Below are 25,250 nucleotides of genomic sequence, written 5' to 3'. Positions count from 1 at the left end.
GCACCTGGGCCATCCTCCACTGCACTCCCGGGCCACAGCAGAGGGCTGGCCTGGAAGAGGGGCAACCGGGACAGAATCCGGCGCCCCGACCGGGACTAGAACCCGGTGTGCCAGTGCCGCTAGGCGGAGGATTAGCCTAGTGAGCCGCGGCGCCGGCAATGCACCATTATTTTTAAATTGTCTTTTAAATAGACTTAAATAATAAGAAAAAATCTTGTATATTTAAATTTTTTATATATAGTTCTGGTGTTTTGTTCCATTTTATGAATTTGCATTTTTCACTTGGTAACATTTTCCTTCTACTTCAAGAATTTTTTTTTAACATTTGTTATGGTGCACATTTGCTGGCATTGGGTTTTCTCAAGGTTTTATATATTTATAAAATCTGTATTTTTTTTTTTTTGACAGGCAGTTCGACAGAGAGACAGAGAGAATGGTCTTCCTTCCGTTGGTTCACCTCCCAAATGGCCTCCATGGCTGGCGCGCTGTGCCGACCTGAAGCCAGGAGCCAGGTGCTTCCTCCTGGTCTCCCATGGGGTACAGGGCCCAAGCACTTGGGCCATCCTCCATTGCCTTCCCAGGCCACAGCAGAGAGCTGGACTGGAAGAAGGGCAACTGGGACAGAACCGGCGCCCCAACCGGGACTAGAACCTGGAGTGCTGGTGCTGTAGGTGGAGGATTAGCCTAGTGAGCTGTGGTGCCGGCAAAATCTGTATTTTTTTAAAGATTTATTTATTTGAAAGGCAAGGTTACAGAGGAACAGAGGCAGCTGGATTACTCCCCAGATAGCCTCAACGGCTGGGGCTGGGCCAATCAGAAGCCAGGAGCCAGGAGCTTCCTCCAGGTCTCCCACACAGATGCAGGGATCCAAGTACTTGGGCTTTCCCAGGCCATAGCAGAGACCTGGATCGGAAATGGAGCAGCCAGGATTTGAACCGGCACCCATATGGGAGGCTGGCACTGCAGGCGGTGGCTTTACCCACTATGCCACAGCACCAGCCCCAAGATGTTCTCTTTACTACTGGTTTTGAGTAATTTGACTATCATGTGCAGCATACTTGTAGTGTTTAAAATTATTTATTAGTAATATTATCTTAGGGATTTATTGAACTTCTTGAATCTGAAGGTTTATAATTTTCATTAAATTAAAGCTTTTTTGGTCATTATATCTTTAAATCAATTTGTGACTGCCTTTCTCCCTCTTTGCACGGACTGTAATTTCATGTATATTGGCATGCTTGTGGTCCCACAGCTCACTGATGTACCTTTCATTTTATTTAAATTATTTTTTTTCTCATTTTATTATTTACTCAGGATGCAGAGAAATAGGTAGAGGCAGACAGAGCTCATCTGCTGGTTCACTTCGCAAGTGCCCACATTGACTGGATTGGGCCACAATGGATCCAAGACCTAGAACTGCAATCCAGGTCTCCTTCATGGGTGGCAGGAACTCAGTGACTTGAGCTATTATTGCTGCCTCCCAGGATCTGCATTGGCGAGAAGCTGAAGTCAGGAGGTGGAGGCAGAAGTTGAACCCAGGCGCTGGTGGTGGACCTGGGTGTCTGAGGCACAGGCTGGCTGCCTGCCCGCCCGTCCGCTTTTCCGTTCTCTAACCTTCTTGTATGTCTAATCCGTTGTTAATCCCATTCTATATATTTTTTAATTTACATATGATAGTTTTAATCTCTAGAAGTTCTGTTTTTTATGTATTTCTCTAGTTTTTTGAACATATGAAATCCAGTTATAACTGCTTTAATATTCTTGTCTATTAATTGTAGTATCTGTGACACTTAAGGGTTGGATTTGATTTTGCTTGATTGTGTTTCTCGTGGGTATTTTCCTGTTTATTCTCACTTGATCATCTTTGATTATATGCCAAATATTGCAAGTTTGTCTTGATTAGTGCTGGATATTATTTTTGTATTTGCACAAATATTCTTTGTCTTAAATTTTTTCCTTTTGTTTCCTTTTTAAATATTTTTCTATTTTCTTTTTAATATTTTTTAATTTCCTCATTTTTTTTTTCCTTGTACAAATATTTTTTAGCTTCTTTCTGGGATTCAATTAGATTACTTGGCAACCATTTGATCTTTTGGGGTCCTGGTTTCAGTTTTTGTAGGATGAGTCTTAAGCAATGCTCAGTCTCAAGGCATTTATTTCTCAGCACTGAGACAAGCCGTTCTGAATAGTCTACCTGATGCCCTGTGAGTTACGAGGTTTTTCTTTTCTTTTTTTAAAGATTTATTTATTTGAAAGGCAGAGTTACATAGAGAGAAGGAGAGGCGGAGAGGGAGAGGGAGAGGTCTTCCATCCACTGGTTCACTCCCCAGTTGGCCACAATGGCTGGAGCTGTGATAGGGAACCAGGAGCTTCTTCTGAATCTCCCATGTGGGTGATTGGGCTTGGGCAGGGGCTGAAGGGCTTGGGCCATTTTCTACTGCTTTCCCAGGCTGTAGCAGAGAGCTGGATCAGAAGAGGAGCAGCTGGGACTAGAACCGGCACCCGTATGGGATGCCTGCACTGCAAGTGGCGGCTTTACCCGCTGTGCCACAGAACCGGCCCCTAAGGTTTTTCTAGTCTAGTTGGTGAGGCATTTCCCCTCACCCTCAGCTGTCTTAGTCTGTTTGTGTCACAGTAACAAAATACCACAGACTGGGTAATTTGTAAAGATAACTTTATTTCCCATAGTTCCAGAGGCTGGGAAGTCCACTATCAAGGTGGTGGCATTTGGTGAGGGCCTATGCGCTGCATCATCCCACTGTAGAAAGAAAAAGGCAGAAGAGAATGCACCTGCCAAAAAGAGAAGGAGCCCACTCCCTCAGTGATGGCATTAGTCCATCACCTAATCACCCCTGCAAGGCCCTCCGTCTCTTCACTGGCACACTGGGGAGTAAGTTTCCAGCACACGAACACAGCACCAGCCTTAGCTGGCTTTCTCATTCATGTGCCAAGTCAGTACTTAGGTTTACCCTCAATGACCTCCGGAATTCTGTCTCTTCTCTAACATGTGAGCTGTAGCCCCACTAGTCCCCCCTCGGACGATCGCCTCTGCTCGAGGTCCCTCTCTTTCTAGGGTAGCTTGGAAATACGAAATTTTCAAGAGCAATGGATTGGAGCAGCCATGGGTCTTATCGTGTCTTCTGTCTCTTAGGGATCTCTCTTCTTCATTGTGTGATATCCAGGGGTTTGAAAAATCATTCCTTATATTTTCCTGTACTTTTGTTTTAATGTGGAAGGGTAAATCAAGTCCCTGTTATCCCTTTTCCACTGAAAACAGAAATGCCAAGCATATGATTCTTGAATATAATTTTAATAAGAGGCATTCCATCGTGTTCATGTGTTTTGGACATCATGCGGGATTTTCCGTGTTGATCACGTGTGCCTACCAAGATTAACAGCCTGGTGATGTGACACCAGAGGGCTGACAGTGAGGTGGGACCTCACTGGGAAGAGTGGCCATACGAGTTGTGTTTCTCAATTGGGTAGAATGTAAATAAAATTGCTAGCTTTTGGCCAATTGTAGAATGCACAGAAGTTCTAGTGGAAAATTGTTGGGGAAATCAGTGACAAGGTAAAATAAAACTCAGAACTATCAGCAAGTATAAACAAAACAACACAAATGTGCCAGCTGAGGCAAAATTAAATTTGTATGAAAGTTAATGCGAATTTTTTTTTTCTTTTTTGACAGGCAGAGTGGACAGTGAGAGAGAGAGACAGAGAAAGGTCTTCCTTTTGCCGTTGGTTCACCCTCCAATGGCCGCCACGGCCGGTGCATCATGCTGATCCGAAGGCAGGAGCCAGGTACTTATCCTGGTCTCCCATGGGGTGCAGGGCCCAAGCACTTGGGCCATCCTCCACTGCACTCCCTGGCCACAGCAGAGAGCTGGCCTGGAAGAGGGGCAACCGGGACAGAATCCGGTGCCCCGACCAGGACTAGAACCCGGTGTGCTGGCGCTGCAAGGTGGAGGATTAGCCTAGTGAGCTGCGGTGCTGGCTAGTTAATGCGAATTTTATAATTAGGTATAGAAGTTATTCTGAACGTCTGTTAGATGAATTAGCCTGATGTGAATTATTTTATGTATTTGAAACTTTTTTTTTTTTTTTTTTTTTTTTTTTTTGACAGGCAGAGTGGACAGTGAGAGAGAGAGACAGAGAGAGAAAGGTCTTCCTTTGCCGTTGGTTCACCCTCCAATGGCCGCTGCTGCAGCCGGCGCACCGCGCTGATCCGATGGCAGGAGCCAGGATCCACGTGCTTTTCCTGGTCTCCCATGGGGTGCAGGGCCCAAGCACCTGGGCCATCCTCCACTGCACTCCCTGGCCATAGCAGAGAGCTGGCCTGGAAGAGGGGCAACCGGGACAGAATCCGGCGCCCCGACCGGGACTAGAACCCGGTGTGCCGGCGCCGCAAGGTGGAGGATTAGCCTATTGAGCCACGGCGCCGGCCTGTATTTGAAACTTTTAAAAAATACATTTTAAATATTTTATGGCTCACATTTTAGTGATGCAGGCTTGACTAAACTATTTAGGGAGAAGAAAGTTGAATTTAGATGGTGATTACAACCATATTCTCTTTTCAAAGAAACTATATTTAAAAGTTGGGAATGTATGTGTTCCTAAGCATGATTTACAATTTTTTTTTTTTTACAGATTTGTGGGATCTCTGGGTACTGTCATCATAAAATGCAAAGATTTTCGAATTATTCAGTTGGATATTCCTGGAATGGAAGAATGTTTGAATATAGCCAGTTCCATTGAGGTAAGAATTTTGGAAGCAAAATTTAATGAAAAAAATCATATTGTGTTTCAGTGCAGTGCTTATGTTTCTTAAGACATTTGATCTTGTTCTGATTCAGATACTGCAGACAAGAAAAATCTCATTGTGTTTCACTGTTATTGGTGTAATGAGAGTTTATTGACTTATAGCAGTTTTTTTTCTTAATTCATTTTGCATGAGTAACCCAATTCCATGAGTTACTCCGAATTCCACAGAATTGCATTCCAATGGCTTTTCAGAATTTTCATGAGTTCATATTGATCAAATAATAGATTGTTTCACTTCAGTGTGTCTGAGTACTTATTTGGAGAACCATTAGAGAATTGGGTAAAGTAGTTCTTCAGAGAAATTTCATTTGATTAACTTACTTACTTAAATTTTATTTGAGGGGCAAATGGAGAGAGAAAGGTCTTGCATCTGCTGGTTCATATCCCAAATGCTCAGAACAGCTGGGGCTGGGCCAGGCCAAAGCCAGTTACTTGGAACTTCATCTGGGTCTCCCACGTGGGTGGCAGGGACCCAAATACTTAAGTATCCTGCTGACCCCCAGGGTACACATTAGCAGGAAGCAATCCTGACACTTGAACACAAGTACTCTGACATGGGATGTGGACATTTCAGTCAGTGTTTTAACTACTACGCCCTAATGTCCTTCCCTCAGGAGAAATTTTAACATTTTCCTTGTATTTTATGTTCACTACACAAATCACGATACTTTCTCTGTACCACGGAGAGTTTGTGGACTTTGTTTTCTGCCCAATGAATTTGCTTAAATAAAATCCTATATGGAATCTTAAAAGAATAAAACATACAGTTAGAATTGCCTTTGTTCATGTTACCGTGGGCAGATGTTTAGGGGTACCTAGAGGCCCCTGTAGACTTGACCTTTCCCACCTGCCCTTAAGGGCTTCCTCAGAGCTGTTAACAACCACGATTGAGATTAATCAGGTATGGTGTTTACTTTTTTTCTAGATTAGTGCCTCAAAGCAGAATCACTTTTTCTTGAGTGTACTGGAGTATCATGTCAAAGATGCACTCTAGAAACTTGAATGGAAGTACCTATAATATAATACAGTGTGATTCAGCACAGTTTGACTCTTGACTTTACTACTTGATGGATTGTGACCATGTGTCACATGGTCTGACAAATTTGCTACCTTTTTTTTTTTTTTTAAAGATTTGTTTATTGAGAGGCAGAGTTACAGACAGAGGGAGAGACAGAGTGATCTTGCATCCACTGGTTCCCTCTCCAGATGACTGCAATGGCTGGAGCTGGGCCCACCTGAAGCCAGGATCCAGGAGCTTCCTCTGGGTCTTCTACATGAGTGCCAAAGCCCAAGCACTTAGGCCGTTTTCTACTGCCGTAACAGAGAGCTGGAACGAAGAGGAGCAGCCAGGACTTGAACTGGCGCCCATATGGAATGCTGGTGCTGCAGGTCAAGGCTTGGCGTATTACGCCACAGCGCTGGCCCCTGATACTTTTTATAAAAATGAAGATAATATCTACTTTTTAAGTCTATTGTAAAACTTTTTTATTCCTTGATGTATGATAATACTTGGCACATACCATTTGAGGGCCTTCTGTAATTTTAGTATGGCTTTATGGTAGGATTTTTCTTTTTAAATTTTGGTTAAAAAAGAGACAGAAATTTAGAATGTTAATATTTTGTTTCTTTGAGAGGCAGAGAGAAAGCTCCCATTTGCTGGTTAATTCCCCAAATACCTGCAATGGCTGACCAAAACTGGGAGCTGAAACCTCAGTCCAGGTGTCTCACTGGGTGGCAGAAACCCAGTTACTTAAGCCATCACCACTGCCTCCCAGGGTCTGCATTTGCAAGAAGCTGGGGCAGGGGCTGGAGCTGGGACTCGAACTCTGGCATCTGATGTGGGATGCAGGCCTCTTGACCACTAGATCAAATGCCTGGCCCCATCTTAACCATTTCTAAGCATAAATACCTTTACATTATTGTGCAACAGCTTTGCAGAACATTTTCATCTTGCAGAAACAAAAAAAATTTTTAAAAGATTTATTTATTTGAAAGGCAGAGTGACGGGGTGGGGGGAGAGAGGAAGAGATCTTCCATCCACTGGTTCACTTCCTAAATGGCCACAATAGCCAGGGCTGGGTCAGGCCAAAGTCAGGGGCTAGAAAACTCCATCGTGGTCTTCCATATGGGTATCAGGCCCAAGATTTGAGCTGTCATCTTCTGCCTGCCTTGGTGGATTAACAGGGAACTGGATTAGAAGCAGAGCAACAGGGACTAGAACTGGTGCTCATAGGGGATGCCGATGTCATAAGCAGTGGCTTAACCTGTTGCACCACAGTGCTGACTCCAGAAATGAAATTCTGTACCCACTAAGCAGTAACTCCTCATTTCCCTGTCCCTCAACTCCTGATCGCCACCATTCCACTTTCTCTTTCTCTGAATTTGACCACTGTAGATCCCTCATGTGAGTGGAAGCAGGTAGTATTTATCTTTTTAAGACTGGCTCATTTCACCTGGTGTAATATCCTCAGGGTTCTTCTATAAGTTGTGACAATTTCCTTCCTAAGGCTGAATATTCCATTGTGGGTGTGTGTATACATATATGGCAAGAGTTTTCGAAAGTGATTTATTTTCTGAAGGAGGTAATTGTCACAAATGGTTGTAGCCTTTTGTTTTTGGTAAATCTGAATTTCCTTATGTCAGTTTGCTTCACACAAGGGTATGTTTGCTTTGTATTTATATAAGCAATATTGGATATTGGCCTAGATTACAAATAATGTAAATTTTGCATGGATGATTTAAAAGTTCAGGAACTGCGGCCGGTGCCACGGCTCACTAGGCTAATCCTCTGCCCGCGGTGCCGGCACCCCAGGTTCTGGTCCTGGTAGGGGCACCGGATTCTGTCCCGGTTGCTCCTCTTCAGGCCAGCTCTCTGCTGTGGCCCAGGAGTGCAGTGGAGGATGGCCAAGGTCCCTGGGCCCTGCACCCGCATGGGAGACCAGCGTAGCGGTCACTTGGGGGGTGAACCCATGGAAAAAGGAAGACCTTTCTCTCTCTCTAACTTTGCCTGTCAAAAAAAAAAAAAAAAAGTTCAGGAACTGAGCGCTCCTTTTCTTATTCTAACCAACTGTTTTATTATATACTTAAATTTTAAATTGCCTCATTTTAAATCATCACTAAATTATATGTTAACTTTGTTTACAATGTCTTTTTTTTTTTTTAAGATTTATTTATTTACTTGAAAGTCAGAGTTAGAGAAGGAGAGGCAGAGAGAGAGAGAGGTCTTCCATCCGCATGTTCACTCCCCAATTGTCCGCAATGGCCACAGCTGCGCTGATCTGAAACCAGGAACCACGAGCTTCTTCCTAGTCTCCCACGCAGGTGCAGGGGCCCAAGGACTTGGGCCATCATCCACTGCTTTCCCAGACCATAGCAGAGAGCTGGATCGGAAATGGAGCAGCCAGGGCATAAACCAGCTCCCATGTGGGATGCTGGCACTGCAGGCGGTGGCTTTACCCGCTACGCCACAGTACCAGCCCCTGTTTACAGTATCTTTTGCATAATCATACACATTGGTATTTTTTTCTGTCTTTGCCTTACTGACTAATCTTGGCTTTGTATCAAAAAACACATCATTGCTTTAGCTCTTTAAAGGAGGCAGAAAGTCTTAAGAATTGGTAACTTGGATTGTGTGGCTTTTTAATTTTTTAATAAGGGTTTATTTATTTGAAAAGCAGAGAGGCAGAGAGAGCATGAGAGAGAAGTCTTCCTTCTGCTGGATCACCACTAAATGACCGCAATGGCCAGAGCTGGGCTGATCTGAAGCCAGGAGCTTCTTCTGGGTCTCCCACACAGGTGCAGGGGCCCAAGGACTTGGACCATCTTGTACTGCTTTCCCAGGCCATAGCAAGAGTTAGGTCGGAAATGGAGCAGCAGGGACTCAACTGGCGCTGCAGGTGGCGGCTTTTACCTGCTACGTCCCAGTGCTGGCTCATTTGTATGAATTTTTTTTTTTTTTAAACAGGAATAGAGAAATAGAAGAACTGTTGTGGTACTGAGTAAATGCCATGTGAAATTTTCACTTCTGCCTTTGCTAAATTTTACTTAGGGAAATGAGATGAACTAAACTGCTCATCTTACACAACTGTCATTTGGAAGTGATGTGTAATGTTGAATAGGCTGAATTGCATAGTATGAGAAAGCATTGTAGCTTCTATTAAATTGTAGTACACAACATCTTGTTTGGGCAGAGGGATGCTACTGGCCCACTTTGGGCATTTGTTTGTTTTTAAGTTGTGATGTTGTGTTTTCACTGACCCATTTACATTTTTCTTATCCCTTCTGACCAGTGATTTTAGGATGGCTGACTGGGGTGGGATTGGAGGTGTTGCCTGTGTTGAAGCTCAGTGGTGAAGAAAGAGGGCAGAGCACAGAGCATAGGATACCCTTGGTGGCTGCAGTCACTTAGCTTCGTTGGCACCTGGCACCAATCAATATATGTGTGTGTATGTATATATGTGTGTGTGTGTGTGTATATATATATATATATATATAAAACCTAATTTGACCTCAGAAAATGGAGGCTGTGTTGAATGTCTTTTACAGCATCCTGAATACATGTAGCCAGCCTTTTCCTGGTATCCACTCCCCCGCCCTTTCTCTTCCCTCATACATTCTGACTTATTTTAGGAGCAATCAGTGTATTCTTCATATATCATAACTGAGCTGTTCTTTGTAATTGGGTCCATATACCCATACGTTCTGCCATCACAAGTGGAACCCCATTGGTAGAATATTTGGCAAAGGCTCAGTTTTGCCAATTGTAAGAAATCTGATGAAGCTCTTTTTCTGTGTAGTTTTTTTTTTTTTCTTTTTTTTTCAGGCAGAGTTAGACAGTGAGAGAGAGAGACAGAGAGAAAGGTCTTCCCTTTTCCATTGGTTCACCCCCCAGTGGCTGCCGCGGCTGGCGTGCTGCACTGATCCGAAGCCAGAAGCCAGGTGCTTCCTCCTGGTCTCCCATGTGGGTGCAGGGCCCAGGGAACTGGGCCATCCTCCACTGCCCTCCTGGGCCACAGCAGAGGGGCAGCCGGGACAGAATCCAGTGCCCCGACCGGGACTAGAACCCGGTGTGCCAGCGCCGCAGGCGGAGGATTAGCCTATTGAGCCGCGGCGCCTGCCGCTGTGTAGTTTCAAACTGCCTTTGGAATTGAAATGCTTTCTTTTTTTTTTCAGCATTGATGTGTTTAGAGGAAGAGATCCAGCTCTAGTGACATAAAATACAGTCAGGGCAGGTCAAAATCTGAGAGCTTATTTCCTTTTGGATTGGCTCCTGCCCTGCATTTGAAATGGTGGTTGTACTTACTGCTGGCCCCTCTGTCTAAGTCAGATGTGGACACTGGCCGTTCTGTTTTTTAGGGGGTGACTGGGAATCAAAGACAAGATAGAAGTGGAAAGAAAATTTATGTCTGTATAAATGTGACGTGTGTGTGTGTCCATTCTTTGGTGAGCCAGATTCTATAATGACATAGAATTTGCTATACTTAGACTGTCACCTCCCAATCGCGTGTTGTTGGGCCTGCTCCCCACTCCAGGTGAGTGTCTGTAATTACTTCAGTTGAATTATGCTAATCAACTTGGTGCCTTTTTGCCCCAGTCATAGAAGTGCTTTTTTTTTTTTCCATAACTGCTCTGTCAGGAAGTTGGATCTGCCAGATGATGGAGGTTCTTCCATGTGTTTGTTCTCGAGTCAGGGTTTCCTGGTTGTCTGTGATCCAGAATTCAAGTGCTTCGGATAAATACAGGCTTATTTTGAGAGCATAGTTACTGCTGCACTCTGGGAAGGGGTCCGTGTGGCGTGAAGATGTGATGTTATCTGGCCAAGAGGAGCAACACTCTAGGAAGGAAGGAAATGAATGGACATGGATGGAATTTCTACCTATGTGGGTTGTGTAACAGCTAAAATGAGCTGAATTGTATTATGATCCAGGCACTGTTCTAAACCTGTTTATATATATAATCTGTCAATGCTGCCAACAACCCTGATGCGGTGCTGTTATGTCCCTCATTTTACAGTTGAGGAAATTGAGGCACAGAGGCACGAGCTTCAGTCAGATTCTACTTTTAGGCAGTGTTGGGTGCCCATCGTTAGGCTACAGTTGCTTTAATACCACTTTGTCAGTTGGAATGTTTCAGGTTGTGGTAGCTTCCTGCTTGTTTTCTTTTTGCTCCGTAGGCGTTGTCTACCCTGGACTCCATCACCCTGATGTACCCTTTCTTCTACCGGCCTATGTTTGAAGTTGTAGAGGATGGCTGGCATTCCTTCCTTCCCGAGCAAGAGTTCGAGCTCTACTCCTCAGCTGTGAGTGAACTTTCGAGAACTATGTCTAACGAGAAATATCCTCCACCTCGTTACTTAAGAAAATGATCCCTTCCTTTTGAAGAGCAATAAAGTGAGCTTGACTTATGTATGTCCATAGTAAGTAATGGGGTACCTCAGAAAGTTTCTTAAAAAAAGCAGGTAAGAGATGATTTTATTTTGATGCAGAAGATTTTTAAATCACAGTGTTTTTGATAATACACACTTTTCATGAACTATTAGAAGATACCTCATATGTATTAGTTATTGGTGCTGCAGCTTCTCATCCAGAGGTTTGTATAATTTGTTCTCAGTGCTGTATTCATGTAACTTTTCTTGCAATGGATCTACTGTATTCCACATACTAAAAAAAATTTTAAAGTGACATTGGCAAAACTTAGATTTGTGTAAAGGTAATCCTGATGTATTATGAATTAAGTGTTAGGTATTTTAAGAGTATCTCTTTAGAAACAATTTTTAAAATATTTATTTGGGAAGCAGAGAGAGAGAGAGATCTTCCATCTGCTAATTCATTCCCCAAATTCCTGCAATATCCAGGGCTGGGCTAGGCCAAAGCTGAGAACTTCATCTGGTTCTCCCGTGTGGGTGGCAGGTACACAAGTACCTGATCTGTCATCTGCTGCTTCCCAGGATGTATATTAGCAGGAAGTTGGACTGGAAGTGGTATAGATAGGACTTGAACCAGGCACTCTGATATGGGATGCAGTCATCCAAGGGGGTGCTTAATCCACTGTGCCACAACACCCACTCCTACAAACAACTTTGTATGTAGGTATTGTGTTATGAGTGATCCTTAAACAGAATGTTGACTGCATTGTGTACCAAAGGCAGCACTAGAGAGCCATCTAGCCCATTTGATTCTGTGGATTATTTTTTATGTTTAGAATTTGAGTTGCCAAGACCAGGCTACCAGAACCAAGTTTTCTTTCTTGGTCTGGCCATTTTACTTCTTTCATCATCACTCTATTATGGGTACTGAGAGTATCAAGAAGTAGGAACCAGGATGCCAATGGAATTTAAACAGCTTAGGTACCTACAGCAGCCAAGTGAGGAAGGAAGGGGCTGTTTTTATGTAGCGCATAGTTTACTACTTGTTTGCTTATGTTCAGTGTGTATTGCTTTAAGAACTGTACAGCAAGCATTCTCAGTGCCTAATGCGTTGTCTTGTATCAGTTGATTGCCACCTAACTGTGCCATAGAAGAATCTTTCGTTATTTCTGAGTTGGCAAAATGGCAGTCAGCATGTGATTAGAAAGGGAGGTGTCTGGTACCCTGACATATTTGTACAAATTACTTGCTCATGTTTGTCTTGGAGTTCTGGGTGCCAAAGTGAACCGGTCTGACTTTATTCTATGAAGTCAACATTCAGTTCAGTTCCTTATGCTGTGTAGAAATCCCCTGTATGAAGTACATTTGTGATGCTGGTGTCCAGCCAATTTTTGCTTGAGCTGTCCAGTGTAGGGGAATTTGAATAGTCACATGGTAATCATCCTGTTTGGGGACAGCTTTAATTGTTCCTCCTCACACTGAGGTATACTCTGTCTTCCTGTGTTTCTGATGTTGGTTTGCATCATACAGATTACCTCGGGCATTTACCATGAACTGTTCTTCAAATTGAGAATTTTTATATCCCCATTAATCTTTCTGTCCTGTAAGACTGACTTCAGGGCCCCACACTGACCTGGTTGCTCTTCTCAGCAGGGCCTTCAGTTTACCACTGATTCTCTTAAAAGTTAGTTTAGCTTGGAACTATTACTAATACTTTAAGGTAGCCTAAAGCTGAATTAGCTTTTTTGAGAATTATGAATGAAATGAACTGAAATTGCTGTGTCTTTTCACATGTGTTAAGATATCTCCCTATGTTTGTGTTATTTTCTTTTGATTTAAACATTTTTCCTAGTAGGTATTTCCTTTTTGGTTTTGACTATTTAAGCAATTTTTATACTTAAAGGTCTATTTGTCACTTATTTCCACAGATTTAATAAGAACATCATTAATTATTTGAAGTATTATTCTTGCTAGATTCTGGAAATTTAAGTTGTACAAAGCATTGCACTTTTTCTCTACTTGTTTGATAAGTACAGTAAAATAAGAGCTAATAAAAGTGTCCATAAGGCACACGGAATTTGACACTATTTATGTTATAGAGTCAATTCTGGTGCTGAGAAACTGCTTAAGAGGCTACTGTAATAATATAAAGATGATAGCTGGATCCATAACAATGAAGTTATATTACAGAAAGATTCAAGAAGTAGAATGCAATAGAGTTGATAGCAGTTCACTGGGTATAAGAGGTAAAACAGGGCCATCTGTGATGTTATCATTGGGAGAGAAAAGAGAAATGTATGTGACAGAGTTGAGTTCATTTTGGAAAAAGTGAATTCCAAGGGCCTATGTGACACATATTGTTGAGTATGTCCAAGAAACAGCTTAGGGCTTTTTTTGAGAGATCTGGATAAAAATGGAAAACTGAGAGTAATCACCCTGCATGCTGTGGAAACCATGAGAAGCTTAGATTGCCTGGGGGGAACGTCTGACAATGAGAAGTGGGCCAAGAACTTAAGGGGCGGGTGAAGGAGAAGGAGGAGGGAGAGGTGTCCGCTAGGAGGAGTCAGCCATCCAGCAGGCTTCCTGTTCATGTTTGTTCTCTCTCTCCTGGACCAGAATGCTCATGAGCTGCTGGAAGATAAGCTTTACGTGGGCAGGAGCTGTGACCATGCTGTTGTTGTTTCTTACCGTGTTCCTAGCATGTGATAGGCAAGTGAGAAATAGGAGTACTTACTGAATGAACAAACATAGGGACACATGTATTTATGCAGGATAGGGGAAATGGACAACAGGGTCTTCTGTGTATCACTTTAGAAACCTTCTGCCAGGTAGATAAATCAGTTAATCAGTATCCTTTAGCAAGATTTTCTTGACCAGTGAAAAACTCCCTAAGTATAGTGTCAATCAGTTCATTTTTTCTGTTCTGTCCTGAAGGGACATGCAAAGAAGACAAAATGTTAAGACCTAGTTATTGGCCGGCGCCGCGGCTCACTAGGCTAATCCTCCGCCTAGCGGCGCCGGCACACCGGGTTCTAGTCCCTGTCGGGGCGCTGGATTCTGTCCCGGTTGCCCCTCTTCCAGACCAGCTCTCTGCTGTGGCCAGGGAGTGCAGTGGAGGATGGCCCAGGTGCTTGGGCCCTGCACCCCATGGGAGACCAGGAAAAGCACCTGGCTCCTGGCTCCTGCCATCGGATCAGCGCGGTGCGCCGGTCGCAGCGGCCATTGGAGGGTGAACCAACGGCAAAGGAAGACCTTTCTCTCTGTCTCTCTCTCTCACTGTCCACTCTGCCTGTCAAAAAAAAAAAAAAAAAAAAAAAGACCTAGTTATCAAGACACCTGATGTTGTACCTCTGACATGGTATTGGCTGCTTAAGTTTCTGGGACTGAGTTTTCTTGTCTGCAGAATCAAAGTATTGAACAATTTTTTATTTTTTTGAGTGCTGTCAGTCTAGGATACCCTGGAAAGTCATCATCAGACTTTCCTGGAAATACACACGCGCAGTTAATTGTGCTTCCCTCATCTGCCACCTTAGAGATCATGTATGAGAAAGGGTGTTGGTGAAAGTTCTGCTTCTGCTCGAAGGGTTCCTCTCTGCCCAGCCCTCCTGCAGATTCAGTGTCAAATACGAATAAAATGCCAAAAATGCCCACCTGAAGGCTGTGGTTAGTGAACAGCAGTATTTTGGAGAGAAATAAAAACTTACAGACATGAAAGGCAGCGTGAGTTTCCTGTGTTGTTGATTTTTGTCCTGACGTCAACATGGTTGCGGACTGGTAGTGCGGAGCAGCTAACATTCCAGTGAAGTGCTGCTTTCCGTCTGTGGCAGAAGCCAGGGGAAGGAGCCTGGGACAGCCAGAAATGTGAGAGAGAGTGGTAAACGTCAGAGAGAGCCAGAGGAAGGGAACCTGGGGCTGCCATGAGCCCAGGTGCTCGAAGTTTTCAGTTTAAGTTGAACCAAGTTAATGGCGCATATAGGACGCCAGCACTGCTTTACCCGCTATGCCATAGTGCTGGCCCCTTAGTGTTTTAAAAATATATATGATGATTAAGGGGCCAGTGTTGTGGCACAGTGGATTAAGCCGCCTGCAGTGCCAGTATCCATATGGGTATGGTTTGAGTGCTGCTGCTCCGCTTCTGATCTGACTCCCTGCTAATATTACTGGGCAGTATCATTATTGAAGGGCAGTGGAGGATGGCCTAAATATTTGGGCCTCTGCACACATGTTGGAGACCTGAATGAAATTCTGGGCTACTGGCTTCGGCCTGGCCCAGCCCTGGTCATTGCGGCTTTTTCGGGAGTGAACTAGTGGATGGAAGATCTCTCTCTTTCTCTCTCTCTCTCTACTTCTGCCTTTCCTTTCAAATAAATCTTTCTTTTTAAAAGTTAATATATATTAAAATAGGATTTTAAAACATGCTTAAATAACCCAAAAGAAATAGCAATAAAACAGAGGGAACAAGCAGAAAATACTTAAGATGTAGACTAAAATCCAGCCATATCAGAAATCATGATATTGATGAGCTCCACATGCATTAAAAGGCAGAAATTGCCGTAGTAAATTAAAGAGTAAGACTCAGATACTGAATGCTCAAGAGATACATTTTGTTTTGTTATTTAAAAAATTATTTATTTGAAAGGCAGAGTAATAGGGAAAGAGAAGAGAGAGAGAAGTCTGCCATCTGCTGGTTCACTCCCCCAGTGCCCACAACCACTGAAGCTGGGTCAGGCCCAAAGCCAGGAGCCAGGAATCCATCCAGATCTCCCATATAGTGGCAGGAACCCCTGGTGCCTAGGCCATCACCTTCTGCCTCCCATCCACATTAGTAGGAAGCTGGGTTCTAAGTGTAGGTGGAACTTTATCCCAGGCACTCTGATATGGCATGTGGGCTTCTTAGGCAGCAGCTTAATCTGCTGTGCTGCAGTGCCTGCCCCAGGAGATGCATCTTGAATATAAAGATGCAGGTAGGTAGGAACAAAATAGATGGAAAGAGAAATAGCATGCAAACAATAAACATTAGAAGTCCAGAAATGGGGCCGGCGCCGCGGCTCACTAGGCTAATCCTCCGCCTAGCGGCGCCGGCACACCGGGTTCTAGTCCCGGTTGGGGTGCCGGTTCTGTCCCGGTTGCCCCTCTTCCAGGCCAGCTCTCTGCTGTGGCCAGGGAGTGCAGTGGAGGATGGCCCAGGTGCTTGGGCCCTGCACCCCATGGGAGACCAGGAAAAGCACCTGGCTCCTGGCTCCTGCCATCGGATCAGTGCGGTGCGCTGGCCACAGCGCACCGGCCGCGGCGGCCATTGGAGGGTGAACCAACGGCAAAGGAAGACCTTTCTCTCTCTCTCACTGTCCACTCTGCCTGTCAAAAAAAAAAAAAAAAAAAAAGTCCAGAAATGAATCTTCCTCCTATAATCAACTGATTTTTGACAGTGATACCAAGAAAAAGGATACTTTTTGCAACCAATGGCATTGGAAAAACTGGATATTCATGAAAAAAAAAATGAACCTGTGCCCTTGTCTAACATCAACAAAAGGTAGCTCAAAATGTATTACCTAAATATAAGTGCTACAATTATGAAAGTACTTGGGAAAAGCACAGGAGAAAATCTTGATGACCTTGCATTAGGGAAAATGTCTTATGTGACACCAAAAGTAATAGAAAGTGGACTAGTGTTTCCTTAGTGTTTAACAGATGTATATAACTTTCAAGACTAGTGCATTTACGCATGAAAATGGATCCAGTTTTTCATAAAGGTTGTCTCAAAAATTGATTATAAAGAAGAAAGAATAATATAAAACTTAAGTAGCTGTTTAGAGATAGCTGAAGAGAATTAGTGATCTGGAGCATAGAAATGAGGTAATTACTCAGAATTCAGAACATAGAAACAAAGATTGAAAAGCAAATTGGAGCTATATACGGGTAATAAAGGCAGATTTAATATTTATCACATGGGAGTTCAAGAAGATAATAGAAAAAATGGAAGAAAGGCAATATTCAAATAACTGTTGAGAATTATCTAGAATCAGTAAAAGTCATCAAACTCTCAGGTTAAGGAGTCCCAGCATACACCATACAGGATAATGAAACAAATCTTAGCCATGTGTTGTTCAGCTGCTGAACAGTAAAGCAAAGAGATTATCACACAATTATCCTGAAAGAAATGATAAATTACCTGTAAGGTATTCAATTAGGAGAGAAAACAATTGATACACATTTGTTCATGGTAAAAGCTCTTAGCCATGTTGTATTTGAAGAATTTATTTAATATGAGAGATATGAAAAGGCAAGTCATATGTCAGTTTCCTTAAATTTAAGCACAGGGTGAGGATGTCATGTCACGACTCCTAGTCACCTCAGTAAGACAAGAAGGAAAATGTAATGTATCAGGTTGAAATGAAGCAAGGAAAATGAAAAAATCTTGAGATAAGGCATTTCTCTACACAAAATGAAACTTTGAAGAGATAGAATTAAAATTCAACAAAAATTAAAAGGTTTCAGGAATCTAAGATATACAAGGCCTTTGTTGAGAAAATTATCAAACTTTATGGAAAAAGTTAAAGCCTAAATAAGCAGTGTGCTAATGGATAGGAGGATTGGATATCACAAAGGTGTGATTCATTCTCTCTAAATGATCCATAAAGTGAATATAGTCTTATTAAAACCCCATTTGGTTTATTTATGAAATTTGGTGACAGTTACATGGAACAACAAAGGACAAACTCTTTAAGAACAAGAAGGGGGTCCGGTGCTGTGGCACAGCTGGTTAAAGTCCTGGCCTGAAGCCCTGGCATCCCATATGGGCGCCGGTTCTAGTCCTGGCTGCCCCTCTTCCCATCCAGCTCTCTGCTATGGCCTGGGAAAGCAGTAGAAGATGGCCCAAGTCCTTGGGCCCCTGCACCCGCATGGGAGACCCGGAAGAGGCTCCTGGCTCCTGCACAGCTCCAGCCGTTGTGGCCATCTGGGGAGAGAACAGTTGGATGGAAGACCTCTCTCTCTGTCTCTACCTCTCTCTGTAACTCTGTCTTTCAAATAAATAAAATAAATCTTAAAAAACAACAACAACAACAACAAAAAAACGAGAAGGGAGGAGGAAGGGACTTAGCCTGCTAGATAGCATGTGTACCTTTAATAGGGGAGCATTAGCGCCCTCTTCTGGAAACTTAAGGTATGGCATTGCGGGTCAGTGGAGGCGTGCAGTTCTCCAGAGCAGTAAATCAAGTAATAATACATAATAATGAGCGTTCAAGAAATACAATTATGTTATTTCAAAATTTGGAGGTAAACTCTTGGACATAATTAACAATGTTAAATAGTTTCTTTTAGGGAAAGGGATCTGGGATGGCTGAGTAGGAACTAGAAAACTTTTAATTAACGACCCTTTTAGGAACTATCTTTTTTTCTCTTTAAAAATTTATTTACCTGAAAGGCAGAGTTACAGAGAGGCAGAGAGAGAGAGAGATAGTGTGAGTGAGGTCTTCCATCTGCTGGTTCACTCCTGAATTGGCCGCAACAGCTGGAGTTGAGCTGATCCGAAGCCAGGAGCTTCTTTCGGGTCTCCCACGCAGGTGCAGGGGCCCAAGGACCTGGGCTACCTTCCACTACTTCCCAGGCCATGGCAGAGAGCCAGATCGGAAGTGGAACAGCCAGGACTCGAACCAGGCCCATGTGGGATGCTGGCAGTGCAGGCAGTGGCTTTACCTACTACGCCATAGCGCTGGCCCCAGGAACTATCTTTTAAAGATAAGTTTGAAAAATGAAAACAATTTTGTTTGATGTTTAATCTTATAAAAGCATTTTTTTAAAAGCAATACTCTTGTTTTGTAGTCTATCTGACATACTTTTAAAGCTTTTTCCTACTAATACTATAACCTATGGTTGGTATCTAGGCCATCTCAGATTCACAGAAACATTGAGATTTGCCTTTGAATTTTTTTTAAACTAAAAATCTTTTTACAATTTTTAAGCAGTTTTCAGTTCTGATATTTGGAATAAGTTGTCATTTGATAGTTTTATGTTGCATACATTTAGTCCTCAGTGTACAAAGTTAGATTATTTCATTAACCCTTCAGTGTAACCTTCCTTTAGTAGTGAGTTGCTAGTGTTTTAAGAAACATTTTACCAATCTCTGTACACTTATTTGTTTTTATTTTTTAAAAGATTTGACAGGCAGAGTGATGGAGGGAGAGTAAAAGCAAGAGACACAGAGAGCGAGAGAATGAGATCTTTCATCTGTTTACTCCTCAAATGGCTGCAATGGCTGGGGCTGGTCCAGGCCAAAGCCAGGAACCTGGAACTCCATCTGTGTCTCCCACATGGGTGGCGGGACCCCAGTGCTTGGGCCATCTTCCGCTGCTTTCCCAAGTGCATTAGCAAGGAGCTGGATCAGAAGCAGAGCAGCTAAGGCTCAAACTGCTGTTCTGATATGGGATGCTGGTGTTGCAAGTGGCAGCTTAACTTGCTATGCCACTAAGCTGGCCCCTCTTCCTTTTTAAAATGCAGGAAGGAACAAAGGATTTGATGTAGATAGCAGCTCTATTCTAAACTGTTTTGGTTAAGCATTATCTGGTGTATTACAGTCTTACTGGTATGGTACTTTAAATCATTAACCAGTAAGGGATGAATATGATGAGGTTGGCCATGATGATCATGGATGTACTTAATATATTTAAGATAGAGAAATACTAAAGGAAACAACTGTCTCATTTTAAGGATGCCATGTGTAATAGGGAATTTGTACTGTGTTATCTGAAATCATGGTTTACAAAAATAGAGGAAGTTACAGAGCAACAGGTTTTACTCAATTTGGGGAAGAACATTCTAGGAACTAGTGATATCTAGGAATGCAGAAAGTTGGCCCTAAAAGATGGAACTTCTGTTTTCTATAGGTTTGAGGGACCTTCACAAAGTTCATGAAAAACGCATATTATGAAAAAACTGCATTTTGAGTTTATTTTTTTTTGCACCAAAATAACTTGTACTACCTTGTTATAACATGGATCAACAGGGTCTAGCTGGAGGCACCAAGATAAAATATCAGTTTGAAAAGAGCCGCTATCGGAGCAACATGAATTCCACTTAAACGGAAGCAAGAACAAACATTAAATTTATGGAAGCCTGGGTAGAATGGCAAAATCGCTGATGCTTTGTGGGGACAAAACACTGATGCTTCTTGTGGGTGGTTGAGCTGTTTGGGATCTGCTCTCGGCCAAGAGGCAAGGGACTAAAATATATTTAAGGCTTTAGTCCTTGCCGTGTCAGTCCTGACTCTTGATATAGATAGGGAGACAGGCACCAGTTTCCCTCTATTTCCTGCTGATGTGGGTGTTGATATAAGGTGGGTGTCTATACTCTGGATCAGGTTGATTATAGAATAGCAGTCTTTTTTTTTTTTTTTTTTTTTTTTGGACAGGCAGAGTGGACAGTGAGACAGAGAGACAGAAAGAAAGGTCTTCCTTTGCCGTTGGTTCACCCTCCAATGGCCGCTGTGGCCGGCATGCTGCGACCTGCGCACCGTGCTGAGCCAAAGCCAGGAGCCAGGTACCTATCCTGGTCTCCCATGGGGTGCAGGGCCCAAGCACTTGGGCCATCCTCCACTGCACTCCTGAGCCATAGCAAAGAGCTGGCCTGGAAGAGGGGCAACCGGGACAGAATCCGGCGCCCTGACCAGGACTAGAACCCGGTGTGCTGGCGCCACAAGGCGGAGGATTAGCCTAGTGAGCCATGGCGCCGGCTAGAATAGCATGGGTGGCTCAGGTTGATAGCAGTCACTCGTTCCTGTAAGAACTCCCACACTCTCAGGGTCTGGGTGTTCAATACCCACACCAGGATGGGGACACATGGAGATGTCTCCAGAGGCCAGGTGTCATTGGCTCAATGCATCCCCACATGGCAGAACCCGAGAGGCGCTGGGTTACTGCTTTGGGTAACATTAATGAAAAACATGCAGTGTTCACCATGAAGGAAAAGGGGCCAGGTTAGAAGCAGCAGACAGTAGTAAGGCATTGTACCAAGAAGAGGTAAACAAGTTCCAAGAGGAATTTTTCACTGCAGGTCCAGCCGGTTGGGGTGACCGCCACCAAACATATGGCAAGGAGTAGAGAAGGCTGCGAGCACAGATAGCAGCGGGGGTGACAGTGCATTATAGTAAGACTGTAAGCAAACTGAGAAAGGGTGTCTGAGGAGGAGTAAAGTCGCAGATCACTGTGGAGCCAACCATCTGAGAGAAGATGGAGAGGGTAGACTGATGAAGTTGCATACCACTGTCTCTCCTGTAGAGTTACTTGAAGAAATCTGTCGAATTCAGGAATGGTCAGGGGCATGAGGAGGCAGCTCGTCCAGTATTGCAGAGAGCTGCGTCCACCTGAGAGTGGTGGGTGCTGTTGGGGTTGATTTGTATAATAGAGGTATAACTAATCTGAATGAAGTAAAATGTACCCAGGGAGGGTGTCCTCTGAGCTTAGCAGCAGTAGGGGTAGTCAGTATCACTAGGTAGGGTCTGTTCCCATTTTGGATTTAAAGCAGTCTCAATTTGTTTTAGATGCAGTCGCTGGGTTGAAAGGTGGGGATGTAGTCAGAAGGTGGAGGGTATGGTTTGGGGAGCTGCACGTCTGCATGGGCCTGTAAATAAGAGCACATGTCACTGAGAAGGGGGAAAGTGAGAGGAGGAGCAATGGCTTCAGAATTAGGGAGTGGAGGGAAATTTGGTGCGAGAAGAGGTCTTCCATAGAGAATTTCAAACGGGCTGAACGTTATGGTTTCTGGGGGAAGAGATCTAATTTTTTTTTTTTTTTAAGATTTATTTATTTGAAAGTCAGAGTTACACAGAGAAGGAGAGGCAGAGAGGGGTCCTCTATTCGCTGGTTCACTCCCCAGTTGGCTGCAATGGCCGGAGCTGTGCCGATCTGGAGCCAGGAGCCCCTTCTGGATCTCCCACGCAGATGCAGGGACCCAAGGACCTGGGCCACCTTTCACTGCTTTCCCAGGCCATAGCAGAGAGCTGGATCGGAAGTGGAGCAGCTGGGACTTGACCTGGCACCCATATGGGATGCTGGCCCTGCAGGCAGAAGCCCCACCTGCTATGCCACAGCGCCGGCCCTGAGATCTAATTCTTTTTTTTTTTTTTTTTTTTTTTGACAGGCAGAGTTAGAGAGAGACAGAGAGAAAGGTCTTCCTTTCTGTTGGTTCACCCCCCAAAACGGCCACTATGGCTGGTGCACTATGGCTGGTGTTCTGTGGCCGGTGCACTGTGCCAATCTGAAGCCAGGAGCCAGGTGCTTCCTCCTGGTCTCCCATGTGGGTGCAGGGCCCAAGGACTTGGGCCATCCTTCACTGCACTCCTGGGCCACAGCAGAGAGCTGGACCGGAAGAGGAGCAACTGGGACAGAATCTGGCGCCTCAACCGAGACTAGAACCCAGGGTGCCAGTGCCGCAGGCGGAGGATTAGCCGAGTGAGCCGCGGCACCGGCCCCCGAGGTCTAATTCTTAATAGTTCCAAAGGAAGGAGTTTTACCCAGTCTAGGTGAACCTGAGCAGAGAGTTTTGTCAGAGCTTGTTTTAAAATTCCATTCTCCTGTTCCACTATTCCTGAAAGGGAAATGGGGATCAATAGAGAATGTGGAAATGCCATGAGACATGGAGAGAGATTAATAGTTTTTGAGTAATTTGGAAGGTAAATTCTGGTCTGTTATCCGAGTAGAAGCGGTGTGTCCAAATCTGGGAACAATGTCTTCTAATAGTGTAATAGAAATGGTAGAGGCTCTTTTATTTCAGTGGGGCCCCTGAGTAGGTTGAGTAACCTAAGAAGTCGGCCACCATAACCAGAAGGTAATATATCCAGTTAGCTGGTGCCATGTGGGTGAAATCATTATGCCAGTCCTCTCCCAGGAGCGATCCATGGGCCTGCGAGTAGGGAACGGGGCTGGTCTGATATTAGAATCGGGGTTAACAGTCTGACAGACTGTACGTGTCTGGAATATGTTGCACAGAATTTCCTTATGGTGGGAGTCAGGTGTATGTGTGATTTTAGAAAATTGAGAGTTTGGGTTTGAGTGATGTAGAGTGAAAGTTTCCTAAAAAGGTAACTTGGAGAGAAGAGGGGAGTATTAGTTGTTATCCAGAACCACCGTGAGTCGTCCATGGAGGCCCCTTGTTGAAACTGAGAGATCTCTAAATCTGAGTAGACAGGAGCCAGATTGAAGAGGAATGATGGGACTGTTTGGCCGTGGGCAGCTGCTTTAGCTGTCAGGTTGGCTTGGTTATTTGCCTCTGACAAGTACTGTTTATCCTTTTGGAGACCCCTGCAATGAATAATAGCGGCTTTTGTTGGCGGCTAGGCGGTATCAAGAAGAGCTTGCCATTTATTATAGATATTCCTTTAGCTGTCGGGAACCCTGTCTCTTGCCATATCTGGTGTTAGAATGATGATATAAGCACATCGGGAAGTGTGGATGTTAATGGTCTTTCCTTTTCCTAAAGTCAGAGCTTGAGTCAAGGCCAACAGTTTGGCCTGTTGGGAGTTTGTGCCCTGAGGTAGGGGTCAAGCCTCGATGAGCCTTTGGCGGGAAAAAGAGAAGGTATCATTATAGCGTATCTTTATTATCACATATCCAGCCAAAAGGGGGGGGGGCGGTGGGTGGGATTGGAGGCACTGCCATCAATGAGCCAGTCGGGGGCTAGGGGAAGGTGATTGTCCATGAGGTGGTGGAGTGTAGTCGGGGAGAAGTCAAGGAAATCAGGGCAGGAGTGGGGTTTGAGGAGATGAGATAGGGTGGTAGGGAGAAGAGAGCTCAGTTAAGAGAGGGGCAGCAGTGGGAGGTGACAGTGGGCTAGGGAAGAGTGGAATGGAGACTCTGGGTGCAAGATGGCGATACAGACTGAAGAACCTGTGACTGGAGGTCTTGTAGCTGTGGGAGAACCAGATTGGTAGTGGCTGATGACAGGTGAGTGTCTGGGCCTCAGGGATGAGGGGCACTGCCGTGGCCAGGGTCTTTAGACACTGGGGCCAGCTCGGAGAAACCCTGCCCAATTTCTTGGAGACGTAGGCCACAGGGGTGTTAGAGTCTCCTGCTCTCTGGGCCAGGAGACCAAGTGCTTTTCTCTTAGAGCCATAAACAAGAGAAGGAATGGTTTATGTGGGTTAGGAAGGCTGGGGGCAGGTGCTTCTAGGAGAGCCTGTTTTAGAGTTTAGAATGGGGTTTCTTGTGGGGAGTTCTCTTGTAAGGGCTTGTCTAGATCCCTTAGCTTCATAGAGACGTTTAGCAATATGAGAAGTTTAGAATCTAGATGTGACAATACCCCATGGGTCCCAAGAAAGAAAAGCGGTCATGTTTAGTATATGGGAAAGGGTGGAAGTACGGTGCCTGTTTTCAGGCAGGAGTTGCATGAGTGTCTGGTGTCACAAGAAGTCCCAGAAAGGTATTGGGAGTAGAGATTAACTGAGTCTGTCTTTTTTTTTTTTTTTTTTTTTTTGATAGCCTGTAGCCTTTTTCAGCTAAAAAATATATAAGACTTGCGGTATATTGAAGACAGGTTTCTTGGGAGGGGCTACTGGGTAAGATCATGAGCATATTGAAGAAGGGTGTTGGGTGAAAGTAGATAGAAACTAGGTCTCCCTGGGGGCCTGTCGAAAGCACTAGAGACTCTCGGAACCTTGGGGTAAACAGTGCAGTAAGTTGCCAGGTGAGGCAGGAATCGGGGTGAGATCAGGGAAAAGCAAAGAGTGGCTGGGAGATGGGTCGAGAAGAATTGTGAAGAAGGCATCCTTTAGATCCAGAACAGAGAAAAAGAAGTTGTAGGGGCTATTTGGGAGAAGAGATGGGGTTAGGCACGACTGGGTATGTGGGGTGGACAGAGGCATTAATGCAGTGGAGGTCCTGTCCTAGGTGAGAAGAGCTATCTGGTTTTTGGCAGGAAGTCTAGGTGTGCTATGGGGCGAGGGAGCTAGGATGAGTATGTGAGCCTGAAGGACGTGGTCTGTAATGGGCTTTAGGCCTCTGGCCTTCTGAACAGCAGTAGCTTTTGTGGGATCCTTTAGGGAGATGCAAACGGGAGTATGGTGGGTGGCAATTAC

At 44.3% G+C, this 25,250-nt stretch overlaps 1 protein-coding gene across 6 annotated transcripts in view; it reads left to right on the top strand.

Moving 5' to 3' along the window:
- MTMR9 (myotubularin related protein 9) overlaps window positions 1–25,250 on the top strand; it is a 115,626-nt gene that overhangs the window by 53,178 nt on the left and 37,198 nt on the right. For 3 of the 6 annotated variants that reach the window (XM_089327197.1, XM_089327198.1, XM_089327201.1), the window contains 3 exons: window positions 3,689–3,801; window positions 4,648–4,756; window positions 10,994–11,119. In XM_089327197.1, the coding sequence (XP_089183323.1) occupies window positions 3,689–3,801; window positions 4,648–4,756; window positions 10,994–11,119 (348 nt within the window). The remainder of the gene's footprint in view (window positions 1–3,688; window positions 3,802–4,647; window positions 4,757–10,993; window positions 11,120–25,250) is intronic. The other 3 variants (XM_089327199.1, XM_089327200.1, XM_008248953.5) reach the window with 1 other exon arrangement.

This window comes from Oryctolagus cuniculus, chromosome 2, assembly GCF_051225735.1.
Source record: "Oryctolagus cuniculus isolate XC-2025 breed Fujian yellow rabbit chromosome 2, ASM5122573v1, whole genome shotgun sequence".
Taxonomy (NCBI): domain Eukaryota; kingdom Metazoa; phylum Chordata; class Mammalia; order Lagomorpha; family Leporidae; genus Oryctolagus; species Oryctolagus cuniculus.
The sequence above is the reverse complement of the archived record's forward strand: the minus strand, read 5'-3'. Positions and strand labels throughout refer to the sequence as shown.